The sequence below is a fragment of the Leucopleurus acutus genome (assembly GCF_964270905.1).
Source record: "Leucopleurus acutus genome assembly, chromosome: 15".
Lineage (NCBI taxonomy): Eukaryota > Metazoa > Chordata > Mammalia > Artiodactyla > Delphinidae > Leucopleurus > Leucopleurus acutus.
The window spans coordinates 75,365,189-75,380,170 of NC_139157.1; the positions used below are offsets into that span (position 1 = coordinate 75,365,189).

General features: G+C 35.1%; 1 protein-coding gene across 4 annotated transcripts in view; it reads left to right on the forward strand.

The window, feature by feature from the left end:
* PHIP (PHIP subunit of CUL4-Ring ligase complex) overlaps positions 1 to 14,982 on the forward strand; it is a 127,200-nt gene that overhangs the window by 20,858 nt on the left and 91,360 nt on the right. For all 4 annotated transcript variants that reach the window (XM_082855847.1, XM_082855848.1, XM_082855849.1 and 1 more), the window contains exon 7: positions 13,225 to 13,385. In XM_082855847.1, the coding sequence (XP_082711973.1) occupies positions 13,225 to 13,385 (161 nt within the window). The remainder of the gene's footprint in view (positions 1 to 13,224; positions 13,386 to 14,982) is intronic.

The following is a 14,982-nucleotide window of genomic DNA, read 5'->3' on the forward strand; positions in this document are numbered from 1 at the left end:
GCCAGGATACTGGGTAAAGGGATGATTACATCCTGGGTAGCATGGACCTGGAGGGCAAAAAATTTTTCATCATGCTACTCAAAGTGGTGTGCAATTTAAAACTTAGGAATTGTTTATTTCAGGAATTTTCCATTTAATATTTTCGGACCATGATTGACTACAGGTAACTAAAACCATGGAAAGAGAGACCATGAATAAGGGGGGAGTACCGTACATTAAAAGGAGTTTTAAAGCTTGTCCACATTTCTGGTTTTCTCTGAGGAAAGTAGTTTGAACAAAGGCAGCAAATATTCACTTAAAATTAGGTATGAATCTTGACTGTGTTCAACATGTGTGGCCTTAGGCAAATTGTTTAACTTTTCAGCCTCTCAACCTTCTCATCTGTAAAACGGAGATAATATCTACCATATCCAGTTATTTGGAGGCTTAAATGAGTTAGCAAAGTGAGGCACAAAGCAGGTAACAATAAATGTTACTTTCTGCCCTTTCTTTCTGTAATTATCATTTAGCAAAATGAATTATTTTGCTGATAAAGCTTGAGTAAGTTTTTAAAGAGAAGGTTCTTTTCCCTTCTCATTTTCACTGTTATATTTTGCCATATTTCCAATATTGTATTTGACTTAACTCTGCAACTGCTAATTTCTTAACATATCTGGCACTGAGCTAGGATCTGGAGTTGCAGGGTTAATTTTTTACTTATGTGACTATATTTCTTACAAAACTATTAGAAAGATTGTTTTATGTTATTATAAACCTTTGAGCTTCAGCATATAATGTCTAATTTAATATTTGGCATATAATTCAGTAAATCATAAGATTCTAATAATCTGTGGCCTCTTTCCTGTTCATTTATTCTTTCCCTAATATTTCCTATTCAGTCTTGTTCCTTTTCCTGCCTTCTGCACGATCCATACGTTAATCCTTAGTTAGGTGTTCTACTCATCACTTATTTGAATATATTTTTTTCAATCTGTTATTTTCTCAGTAATCATTTTTTCTTCCAGAACTCATTTTCTTCTGCGATTTTAGTCTTCTGTTTTTCTAGTTATATAGTTTTATAATTTGTGTTGTTGTTTAACAATTTCTGATTTAGCTATATATGTATATATATATATATATTTTTTGGGAGAGGGTATATATAATATATATTTTTTGGGAGAGGGTCTTGGTTTTTGTTTTTTAATCTGTCCCCTGGATGATACGCATTTATTTACATTTGTTTTCCTGACTACTTTTAGGGTCTGGAGGGTAGAGGTTACATTTTATTGTTCTTTATAGACCCAGCTCATCAGCATTAGTAAAAAATAAAGAGGCAGTATGTAATTGCTGTAATTGATGAACTGGGGTGGAACAAGAAAAGTTAATGACATTCAGGTTTTCACTTGTCACAGGTTTTTGTTTTGTTAACTCTCTTCTCCCTACCCCCTCCCCTGCCCACCTCTTCTTTTCTTTGCTTCCTAAGAACAGGTAGCTGTGAGAGACTACTAAAATGTATTTGCATTTTTGGTTTTTAAGGGAAATAAAGCTAATGTTTATTATGCCAAAATACCAAATATATAAAATAGACATTATTATTTACATTTTTTTCTTTTGCTTAAATTTCTTTTCAAATTACGATTGACCAAAAAAGGGAAGGCACTTTGAAGAATGACAGTTTCCTTGGGTGAGTTTAAATTGTTGCTCTTGTAGCTGTGTTTTACTTTCTTTTGTAAGTCATAAGATGAAATTTGTTTTTAGGTTATAGATGTGATGAGAGGTCTTCTCCCCCGAACCCCCCCTCCCCGCCTTGTGATGTGTCTGGCAAGTAATTTCAGTAGTAATTAGGAAGCACTGGCCATTGCCTTTTTTAGTTTGCATCATATATTTTTCCAGATTGATTATTGGGTTTATAAGTGAAGCAAGTTATTATATTTTCTTCATAAAGTCTCTGTTTATTTTGAATTCCTTCAGGGAACCTTTGAAGTTAAGGATTAAACATCTTCCTAGACATCTTGAAAACTGGGAAGTCCATGATTAGGCTGAGTAGATATTTACATAAACAGCAGCAATTTGTTCAGCTCCTTAAGGGAGATGTAGGGGAAAAATGATCTCCCACAAAAGTCTTTAAAATAAAAGAAAAACTGTTCAGTAAAATTTGCATTTATAACATCTGACGATTTGACTGTTTAAGGACAGTAAATATAGATGTTAGTACATAGTACCTTTGAGTTTACAAAACGTTTTGTTTTATTTGCTTTTCATAGTAACTCTGCAAGATACCCCTACTTTATTAATGAGAAAACTGAAACTTAAGAGAGGTAGTAACTAACTGAGTTATATCCCTGGTTATTTTGTTTCTGATCTTCTTATGCATTGAACTTTATATCACATTTATATAGCACCTTTTTACCTGTTCTGTGAAATTCTTTTTTTTTTTTTTTTTTTTTTTGCGGTACGCGGGCCTCTCACTGTTGTGGCCTCTCCCGTTGCGGAGCACAGGCTCCGGACGCACAGGCTCAGCGGCCATGGCTCACGGGCCCAGCCGCTCCGCGGCATGTGGGACCTTCCCAGACCGGGGCACGAACCCGTGTCCCCTGCATCGGCAGGCGGACTCTCAACCACTGCGCCACCAGGGAAGCCCTGTGAAATTCTTTATCCATTAGTCTTGTTACCACCTGTGTCCATTTGTTGATTTGGGATAGGAGCCTTTTGAATTATGCCCCAGTATAAGAACTCTAGAAACAATAAAACATGGTGTGTTCTCTCAAGTTTATATCTTGCCAGATAAATACTTAAATTTGAGAGAAAATAGTTCCGTGAGAAAACCTTTGTAATCTTGTTGGCGCACTGATTTAAGTTTTTCTAAAATGAAATTTTGTTTTTGGAACCCTCTGATTTCTTTTGTAAAATCACCTTTTGCTTTTAGTTATATACCTTCTGATCTGTTCTTTTTGTAGTCAAGAGATAAAACTGCAGTTATCCCAAAGCAAATCTTTTACTATATTTCTCCCACTTCTTTCTCCCTAAAAAACTTCAACTTACTGTCCTCGGGAAATACCCCAAAATGCCTCGCATAGCTTAGAAAGCACTTTGCAGTCGGCCTTCGACCTTCTTGGTCTCTCCAAGAAGGTCTCTCTTTGACGCTTGCCCCTTTGTGCTCCGTGGGCTTGTCACACCCGACTTCTTTATGTAGCTTGAGTGTTATGCTCTTTGCAGCCTCGGACCATTGCACATGCTCTTCCCTCCACCTAGGTAGAATATTCTCCCCTCCCACCAACATTCTCTGGCTGTTCATTTTTCAGGTCTTAGTTTAAATGTCAGTGTTTTAGAGAAGTCTACCCTGACTCCCTGATATCCTCCTGCCCTATATGTTTAGGACCCTCTGCTGTATATTTCAGGATTTCCCTGTACCTTCTATTTGATGACACTCACCATTGTTATAAGTCCTTGTTTCATGTCTTTCTTCCCTGCTAAACTGCAATCTCCATGAGGGTAAGTTCTGTCTTTTCTTTTTCTGTTATATCCTTTAGCTCATACTTGGCCCATGTAGGTGCTCTATAAATGTTCGTTGACTCAAAATTGAATGATTAAAATGTTTGGGGAGAAAAAAACAAAACTAACTTTTTAAAAAATGAATTTTTATTGAAATAACTATTAAAATACTTTAAAATATTTAAAACTGAAAATATTATACCATTGTAGTATTTTCTGTATCATCACACTAGTTTCCAGGAAAGAAATGAGGAGGAAGAATAATACAAATCAAGCAATCGTAAAATTCTAGTAAATTACCATCCTAGTAATTGTAATGTCTGGTTTTTTGTTTGGTTTTTTTTTAGTGCTCATTTTGGTATTTGGTTTATGATATTTTTTGCTTAACTCTTGAAATCATTTTTTCACTCTCTGTATTTTATTTCAGTTACTATTTGAGTTCTCCTTTTCAGACATTATTCTTATTTGTGATACCCGCTAAATCTTAAGAAACACGGTGTCTTTCAAATGGGAGTTACAGCTAAACATTGAATTGAATATATAGAGATTTGGAGGGCAGCTACTGTGCATACTAATTATTTTAGATACAGTTGTAAAATAAGGAGAGAGGCTCTCTTGGGCGTTATGTCACCCAGGTAATTATTTCCCTTTACTCTTGCATTCTCTCTTGCCTCCCCCCCCCCTTATTTTGTGGACAGAAAAGCTAATTACAGGATTTTCCTTCAAATGTTGCAATCCCTTGTACTTTAAAGTTGGGACTTTTTGTTCATTAAGGTTACCGTTTCAGCATTTTATTTGTCTTGTTCATATGTTGCTTCCTTACTAGTTACTGGTGTAGTATGATAAAGAGACCAGATGGTGCTGTAGAAATTAACCAACCTGTGTTGAATTATTTCCCAGATTATCTCTGGCCCTCAAATTATGAATATTTGGTTGTAATTTCCTACTAATATCTATATTAGTAACCCCAGAAGAATTATTGTGGCGAACTTTTCAGTTGTGGCTCTAAAGAGAATTAAATGTTAGAAGTTCCTCCTTATACGATTCCTTCCCAAATAAAATTGAACCTAAACTACCTTTGACATCTTTTACTTTAAAAACTTAATGGGAGGGCTTCCCTAGTGGCACAGGGGTTGAGAGTCTGCCTGCTGATGCAGGGGACATGGGTTCGTGCCCCGGTCCGGGAAGATCCCACATGCCCCGGAGTGGCTGGACCCGTGAGCCATGGCCACTGAGCCTGCGCTTCCGGAGCCTGTGCTCTGCAATGGGAGAGGCCACAACAGTGAGAGGCCCGCATACTGCAAAAAAAAAAACCAAAAAACCCGCATACTGCAAAAAAAAAAAAAAAAAACTTAATGGGAAAGATTTTAGAAACAAAACTTATAAACAAAATTGATGGCTCTTTGTATTTTATGGCTTTCGAATCAGACTAGATGTGAATTCTTTGTAGCATGTCATTCAGTCCATGGTCAAATAGGCAATGGTTATTCTCTGTAGTGTAGTATACTTTCAAATACTTTAATATACTTAGTCTTTTTTTTTTTTTATGATTAAATGAGTTTGAATTCCTTGCATCTTTATCCCTGGACCTGTTTTTATCAGTCTTGAATTTAAGTTAATCTCCTTAGATAGTTCATATTTTTCATATTGCTCTTTTGACCTCCTCGAGGTAGATTGAGCTATACTTTATTTAATAAAAAATTAATCAGGAAGTATATATGCTCAATAGAGAAAACTTGGAAAATAGAACAGCTCAAAAATTAACCAGTCTCACTGGTTGTCTGTTATTAATACTTTTGCATGTTTCCTCTCAGTCTTTTTTTCTAATATTTGTCTACCTAGCCAGCATGGTAAGAGTGCACTCTTTGGAACCAAACAGCCTGAATTCAAACCTGGGCTTCACCTCTGGGAAAGTTACGTTTTGTCCTTCAGTTCTGTTATTGGTAAGGAATATCCCCAGTAAGGAGGTAATAGTAGTAGCCATGTTAAAAGATGTGTGAGGATTAAATGAGAATATATGTAAAGTTCCTTGAACACTGCCTGGCATGTAGTAAAGTACTCAGTAAATATTAGCTATTATTTTCCAGATATGCTACACATCATAATAGTTTTCCACAGCTTTTTTTTCTCCCCACCACAAGCACAGCAGATAAGACTTCTTTTCTATCAGATTCTTGAAGTCCCAGTAAGAACCTCTCTCTCTAGCTTCAGTCCCTGGTGACTTTTGTCTTCCTTTATATGCATTTTCTCAAGATAGGTGATTCTTGGCTTTAGCATAACTTCTTTTTTAGAAAATTATATAGCTGTTTTTTTGTGATCTGCACAGTTGCATCATCTCCTTTTCATTCCAACATTTTTGTGATTCTTTAACAAAAATAAAATGTTACGTAATTTCACGCGTTAGCAAATACCTTATACCACACAATACTTTATTTAATGGAAATCACCAACACCATGTAGAGACAACTTTTTGGACTCGTAGTGAATTTGGAAGGTTATTTCTATGAAATTGCCCTCTGAGTGCCTGATCATGGTTATATGTAGCATTATTTTGTTGGGAAAACTAATTATTGTCTAAAGAGGTAAATCATTTTAGAATTTTTTTCACATGGTCTTGCTTACCTGTTTATCATTATTTTTGTACAGGCATACTTCAGAGATATTACGGGTTGGGTTCTAGACCACTGTGATAAAGTGAATATCACAGTAAAGCAAGTCACACAAATTTTTTGTTTTCCCAATGCATATAAAAGTTACGTTTAATCTGTACTGTAGTCTATTAATTGTGCAATAGCATTATGTCTGAAAAAAAATGTCGATGTCTTAGAAAATAATGCTGTTGGAAAAATGGTGCCAGTAGACTTGCTCAATGCAGGGTTGCCACAAACCTTCAATTTGTAAACAGAAATAAAACGCAGCAGTATCTGCAAAGTGCAATAAAGCAAAGCACAGTAAAATGTTTGTAGTTCACTTTAGTTCTGTAGGTTTCCAAAGTTTGGAGAGCCTTTATTAACACAGATTGTGGAGATTAAAATAAAATCTAAGTACTTATTATCTAGAATCCACTCTTTTTTTTTTTTTTTTTTTTTTGCTGGTACGCTGGTCTCTCACTGTTGTGGCCTTCTCCTGTTGCGGAGTGCAGGCTCAGCGGCCATGGCTCACGGGCCCAGCCGCTCCGCGGCATGTGGGATCTTCCTAGACCGGGGCACGAACCCGTGTCCCCTGCATCGACAGGCGGACCCTCAACCACTGCGCCACCAGGGAAGCCCCATTCTCTTTTGTACTTTAATTTAGGAATTGTTTATATGGTTATTAATTACAAGTTACAACTACTTTTGCATTTTATTTACAGAAACTCTGGGAGCTTTCCAGGTGTTTTCTTTAACCAGAATCAGAGAATAAAATTGGTCAAAATATAGTACAAAAATGAATCTAATAAAAAATTTTTAAAAAAAATTAAAATCTTCTAGTAAAATACTCTGATGTTTCCTGAGTACCCTTTTTTCTGTTATCAGAAAAGGGTCGAGGTTGCACCTTCTGAAATTACATACTCTTTCTTTTTGCCTCCTCATTTGGTTCTTCTACTGCCACAAACATTAATTCTCCAGGTTTTGGCGTCTACAGCCACATGCCTCTCCTTGCATTCATTATGCTGCCAGCTGGGCTCTGCTTTCATGTGCTGGCAAAAGTTGTAGGCACTAGTCCTGGGCCCTCCAGTTCTGATTGTTAAGGCGGAACAGCTTTTCTACTGGTCTAGATATTGTATAGCATGTTATGTTGTTCATAAGAGTTAAAACAACAACAGCAAAAAACCCTAACTTGTGCATTTTTGTTAATTCATAGTAATTTTAGTATTTTTTCCCAATTCATCTTTTTTAACAATGACTAATTTTGATCTTGGGTAATTTATTACAGTTGCACCATGTGCCCTTGTCAATTTTTGTTTATTGATTGATTGATTGGCCACGCCATGCGGCTTGTGGGATTTTAGTTCCCCGACCAGGGATTGAACCTGGGCCCTCAGCAGTGAGAGATTGGAGTCCTAATCACTGGGCCGCCAGGGAACTCCTCCATTTTTTAAAGTACTTAGCAGGATGGTCTTGGAGGGTATTATGCTAAGTGAAGTAAATCAGAGAAAGACAGATACTGTATGATGTCACTTATATGTGGAATCTAAAATAATTCAACAAACTAGTGAATATAACAAAAAAAAAGTAGACTCACAGATAGAATAAACTAGTGGTTACCAGTGGGGAGGGGGAGGGGGAGGGGCAATGTAGGGGTAAGGAATTAAGAGGTACAAGCTTATGCATAAAGTAAGTTATAGGATATATTGTACAACACAGGGAATATAGCCAATATTTATGATAACTGTTAACTGGAGTATACCCTTTAAAAATTGTGAATCACTGTATTGTACACCTGTGACATATAATATTGCATAACAAGTATACTTCAACTTTAAAAAATGGAAGAAAAAAAGTAGCTGTCAGAAGGAGGAAACCTTTTGGAGGGAGGTGATAGTATTTCTGCTTTAGTTCTTTCTTATTTGCAGAGATTTTGTCACATATTTTTCTAATATGCTCAGAAATGTAGTCACTAAGGTTATTGCAGATGCTCTTTTCTGGCAGCTACCCATTTTTTCCCCCGTGAAACTTGGTTCAAATGATAAAGATTTGTATAATGAGGAAAACTGAAGTAAATCTGCTTATGTTTATCTTTTTCTAAAATCATCTGCATTGAAAATTTCGGCCCAGCTGTAGGACCAAAGTACCGTGTTCCTGGATAAACAGATGTCAGTTGTTTATAAGTGAATGAAATTAAACTTATATTTCCAACAAATTAGTTTTTTTTTAAACTTTTCAGTCATCTTCAAATTAGATAATAATAAATCAGGAGTAAGATTTTTTTAAAAGGACACATGAAGAAGAATTGCCAGATAAAAGCTAAAATGCCATTAATTATAAATTAAAAATTTTGGCAGTGGCATATAAATAGACGTCATCAGCAACCTAGCACAGAAATATATATAAGATAATTTAATAGAATAGAGAAGGATTAGTTAGTGAAAAGACTGGAACAAATAGTTGATTAGGGGAATCTTTAGAGACTCACCTAGTAACATACCAAAACTCCAAATACATTAAGTAGTTAAGTGAGAAATTTAAACCACAAAAAAGTAAAAGTAAATGGGTATTTATTGTACCATTGGCTGATAGAAGAACCTTCATATTAAAGTACTAGAACAAGTTACAGAAGAAAAGAAAAATATTGATAGAATTGGCTATGTAAGTGTGAAATCGTGAGATGTCACAGAATAGCATAATATGAAAACCAAGTATATTTGTGGAAAATGTTTCTGGAAGTATAACTTGAGAAGTCGAAGTAGAGAATAACTTGCTTAAAATCTCCATAGTGTCAAATTTAAATACAAGTCTGTCAAACTTAAAGCCTAGCTTTTATTTCATTAAGGAATATGGAGTAGCTATTAAAATGCTGTTTATGAGGGAAGTTTCTGCAAAATTTTATGTGATTGCTTTAGGTGGTAGAGTTATGTAGACTTTATGTTCTTATTTTCTACATTGAGTATTTATTAGTATTATGATTAAAGAAATAAATCAATTCTTGAAAAATAATTTGGTGTGAACTAGGAAGAAATGGCTTGTGGGGGAATTTTATTTATCATTTTATTACCTAGAATGTATCCACAGAAGTAACAGTTAAGACCCTACTGGCTAGATATATCTAGTTATATACAGTAGTTACACCTGACTTTAAGAAGTCGTGGGCCTTTTGTTTATCTTCAGTAATTAGTTCTATAGACTTGTGCACATAGACATTGTTTCAAAGACTGTTCTGAGTGATTTGCTACAAATGACACTGTTCACAATTTTGCTCCTTTTCTCTCTTCAGAGAGAATAATACTTCAAATGGATAACAGTGATTTCTGGAAGTTTTATTTCACTTTACTGGTCTGTTCCCTCAGAAGACATTGAGTAAATATTTTTACCTATCCCTTTGCCTCCAAATTAAGTAAATTTAGCAGGGCAGTTGAAATGAAGAACTGTTTCAAGATACTTCGAATCTATAATCTGTCCAATAAAGAAATCCATTTTTGTTTTATTTCCTAAACCAAATTATTTTATTGATGTGTAATTAATTTATTAAATCCACCAACTATATATTATCAACGAAGTGCCAGCCACCATTGTCAGCTTTTAGGCAAATCAAAGAACAAAACAGATAAAAAATCCTGCCCCTGTGGAGTTTATTACGTTGTAGTGGAGGGGGCAGGAAATAAACAGTGAACATAATTAGCAAATAAAAGGTGATAAGTGATGGAAAAAGAACAAATACTAAGCTACATAGAGGGGGGTCAGGAGTAATGGGTGGTGGTGGGGGGTGGGTTGTAATTTTCAAGAGGCTGATCAGGTTCTGCTTCATTGAGAAGGTGACAAACATCTGAGGACAGATTTGAAGGTCAAGGAGTTAGCTCTGTGTGGGAAGAGTTTTCTGGCCGGGGGGAACAGCGGGTGCAAAGACCCCAAGTCAGGAGCATACCTGATGTGTTGGAAGAATGGGGGAGATTAGAATGGTTGGAGCAGACCAAGTAAAGGGGTCAGAGAGGTTGTAATGGGGGACAAGATTATGCAGGGTCTTGGTAGGCTGATGCATAAGGAATTTGGTGTTTATTCTGAATCAAGTGAAGGACATTGCAGTTTTGAACACAGGAGTGATACTATAGGGCAACCGGTTAGGTCGCTTTTAAAATTAAAATTTTTAAGTTTAAAATTAAGATTCACTCCTTAATAGAGGAGATGACATTTAAACTGGCCCTGGAGGGTAAGAAAGAATTTGCTAAGTGAAGAAGATAGAGATTTGCTTTGGCAGGCTTAATTTAACAATATTTCACATCACCATACTTAAGAAAATAAATGTACTTTTAAACCAAAGTCATACATGTTACTTGATTTAAGGTTAAAAGTATAATAATGTCATATAAAGAACTTATTCCTTTATGACCTCTTATATCTGTTTAACCATGCTCGTTTTAAAAATTGATGTTCTAGTTTAATAAAATTTAAGGAGTTCCTATAATCCAAGAGACATTTCCTTTTCACTCAAAAATCCAATTAGTCTATTAAGAGTTTCTTTTGAAAGTAAATGATTGCCATTTGCCTTTCTGCCATAAAACTGTAAATTTAATTGAACCATCTTGTGTTTCTTATTATTAACTGAGATTCATTTATATACTTTTTTATTTAAAAGGCTCTACACTCAGTTGTAGGAAATACAAAGAAGACAGTTTCTGCCCTTAAGGTACTTAAGATCTGGTAGGGGAGATAAGACATTATGCAAATGGTATAGTAAAAGAAAATATGAGTTCATTGAAGGGGAGTCCTACAACATCCTCCTCTCTTCCTTTATAAAAATTCTCTACCTATTTGACCTGGTCAGGCCATCTTCAAATCCAGTCTCCTCAGTTGAACTTCAACTATTGAACCATACTTATATTTTCTTCTCTAAATCCCTGTATCAAGTTTGAACCACCAACTTATTACCTGGGAACTCTACATACTGTATGTCATATCTTTTGGTACTGTTGTACAAGTTTGTAAATTGGTTGAGAGCAAGGACTCTGCTAGGTACCTTTTCCCTTATTATGCAGTCATAGTATAGATATCTAGTAGTTAATTGGTAACCAAATATAGGGTAGCGTGGAATATAGTTTTAACTATAAATGTATTTCACTTAATGATGTTTCTGAAAAGTTTTACTTGAAACGTTGACTGTAAAGTAACTTTTCGAAAGGGATGTTCTTTTTTTCAGTCGATTCTTAAAATGAAAATAAAGATTTAATCCGAGTTTAGGTAAAGATTCAGTAAAAACTATGTTTAAGAGAGTAGTAACATTTTCTCTTGAAGGAAGTATTTTTTGCTTTATCAACTCTGAATTATAAATAGTGTTTATAACAAATTCATCTAAAAAAATCTGACATATGTAAAAGTGCCTGATCATCATTAAAATAATGGTTTTGATTTTGTGGTTATCTCCAATAATCATTTTTATTCCTGAACAGTGTTAAATATTTTTTTAAAATTTGACATTTTGAGAATTTTGTAAATTTTGTATGCAGAGAATTAAAGTACGTCTCGGTAATGCAGCACTGTCAACATTTGTGTTACATGTCATCACTTACTTTCTTATAAAACAGACAATAAGTGAGATGTCATTCATTGATCCTTAGTGTTTGGATAAGATCATTTGAGTTCTCGTTTGGCAGGACAGTTGATGCCTGTGGTTTTGTGTGATCTTTGCTCCAAATCAGTTTGGAGCCAAAGCACAAGAGGATGTCTTTCACCAGGCCATTTCTATGCATAAGGAAAAATGTATCAGGGTTTATTAGAAACTTATTGAATCACTGTTATTATATAACTAGTTTAAGCCTAAATATGCTAATTAACAACTTTCAGCATTTGTCTTAGATATTGCAGATGTTGAAATAGATTGTATCATAGGACTTGTATGCTGTTAACAGCAAGATATGTACTCTATCAGAATATAAAATGATTGATGTAGTAAAAGAACATATAAGCATAATGTAATTATTCCTTGAATTATTATTGCTTTAGAACCTGCAAAGTATTCTTCTACGTATCTCCTCACCAGTCCCCAAGATTTTCCTTTTTGCTTGCAAATGTAGTGTAAGCCAAACATTTATTGTATGTGAATAAAATAATAAGCACTGAGATTCTTTATGATACGTCTGAGATATTCGTATTTCATCAACTTTAGGGCATAATTGTAGGCTCTAAATCTAGGTTAAATAGTACTTTGTACATATATTTAATTTTCTTTGGGACTAAATTTAAGTGAGAAACCAGTGTTTATTCTGCCCAATGTAGATGGCAGTCACAGTCAGAAAGAAAGCCTTGTATTTAAAGATAATCTACAGGTGAATAATGTGCCTGCAGATCAGTCAACATGTATTTATTGAGTGCCTTCTTTGTCTATAATTATTGGTATAGAAAATAAGTACAGTAGTAATTTAGATGGAAAAGAACATTTTGGGCTGGAGTCAGCATCTCAGGCTTTGGGACAGAAGATAAATTTCAGTCATGTCTTGAAAGATGGTTGAAATGGGTGAGGTGAAAAAAGAGAGCTCTAGGTTCTAGAAAAGGAATCATTATGCAGGTCTTTGGCAAGATCCCCAGTTTAATTATTTTTTTAAAATAATGCAACAGATTATTCCTCTGTTTTCATTTGTTGCAGAGTTTTTAAAAACATCATTCAGTGTGTCATATTTAGAGTGTTCACGAATTGCTGGTTGATGAAAAGTAAAAATCACTGGATCCAGTTTTAACTGCTTTTGTAAGAAAACCTATCTCATAGGGGCCTTTGAAACAAATAATGTCATATAAAGTGATTCTGGTTTTTAAAAAGCACTAGCCAGAGAGTATAGAAGTCTGAGTTTTAATCCTAGCTTCATGCCTTATTTTGTGACTTCAGACAGGTCGTTTAACTGAATTTACTTGTTTGTAAAGTGAAGATAATAGTGCCTGACTTATTTCAGGTGAAATAATGGGCTCTTATGGACTACTTTGAAGACTTTTAACTAGGAGCTGTATACCTTAGAAAGCATCTTTATTTTTACCAACATATGAGAAACTGAAATATGTGAATTCATAAAAGAGGATGATTAAGAAAATTAATTTCTGAATTATACTTATTTCCCCCCCCTTTTCTTGGTAGCGGATACTTTGTTTTCAAGGAAGCTGAATGGAAAATACAGGCTTGAGCGACTGGTTCCCACTGCAGTGTATCAGCACATGAAAATGCATAAAAGAATTCTTGGACACTTGTCGTCTGTGTACTGTGTAACTTTTGATCGAACTGGCAGACGGATATTTACTGTAAGTAGTTTTTTTTTTTTTTGCGGTACTCGGGCCTCTCACTGTTGGGGCCTCTCCCGCCGCGGAGCACAGGCTCTGGACGTGCAGGCTCAGCAGCCATGGCTCATGGGCCCAGCCACTCTGTGGCATGTGGGATCCTCCCGGACCGGGGCACGAACCTGTGTCCCCTGCATCAGCAGGCGGACTCCCAACCACTGTGCCACCAGGGAAGCCCACTGTAAGTAGTTTTTAAAGTATTATCTTAATTCATATATGGAATTGCAGAAACATTGCTTAAAGTTGAACTTAGAAATAAAACCTTTGTTTTTTCTTTTAATGAAAAACCAGAAATTCAGGTAAATTAGCTTACTGTAACAGAAGGTTTTCCTTAAGGTTGGACTTCAAGTTTGGAACATTCTTGAAAGACACGTTGTAGCACAGTTACAGTTATATTACGGTCCTCGTGGATAAGTGTAATTTCCAACATTATATGAAATAATGCAGTGTGACCTTTTTAAAAATGTCACACAGTAGTTTTAATTCTAAACCAAGGACATTTCACCCAAAGTGTGTTAAGCAAATTAGGGGACTCTGAGAAATTTCCCTTAAAGCAGTGATAGAAAAAATTCTGAGCATATGTAACATTTTCTCCTTTTACCTTTTATCCTTAGCACCTCATTCTTCAATGTATCTCATGTGTTCAGTCTCTTAGGTTTGTTTGTTACTGTTTCTTTTATTAACAGAGAAAACAGAGCTTTTCAGCTTTAAGGGGCAAAATTCCTTTTGGAAATATTTCAATTTATTTTTAGGTGCCTTAACTATTATATCCACTAAGGGTAATACTTACTACACTATTATGGTTGTACTTACCATTAAATACTACTTATATTGAATACTCTGCTGAAGGTATACACTCATTCACAGGATTCCTAATTTTAAATGGGAAATGGAAGTTAACATGGAAATTCCTATCTCTGTCTTCGAAGAGAGCAGCTGCGAATTTTATACAGTCACAACAATTATAGATTCCTCTTTTAAGTAAATATGCTTGTAAACTGAGATTTATTTATGTCTACTTTCTCTCCTTTACCCGTTCACCCAGTCCTCTATAAAACAGCTAAATGGCAGGGTGTGGGAAAGGATCTCCATACATATCTTTTCCCCGGTTCTAGAATCCACTTCAGACGTTTGCAGATTATTTCCTGCATTAGTATTCTCCCTTTCACCTTCTCTTTTATCTCTGCTGTTCTCTGTGAAGCAGAATAAAACTGAAATTTAAAAAATTTTCTGATGGGTGATTGTTTTTAGAGTGGGGAATAGTTATCCCTGTATTGGCTAAAGTCCTTGATATACCTGCAACAGTAATTTGCTCTCAGATGGTAATGGAAAATTACTTACAGCCTTTTTGAGTTCAGTATATTATCATTTAAATTTAGCTCTCAAAACAAAGTAAATTTGTCATCTCTAATGTTCAAAAGGATTCTTTCAAAAATAATAATAAATTGGAAGAATGAGAAAGACACATTACATTGTGTTTATACTTCATTTTGGTGAGTATTAAGTTATGCCGTTGCACTGAGATTATAAAAAATATATAACTTCTTACTTAATTTTTGAT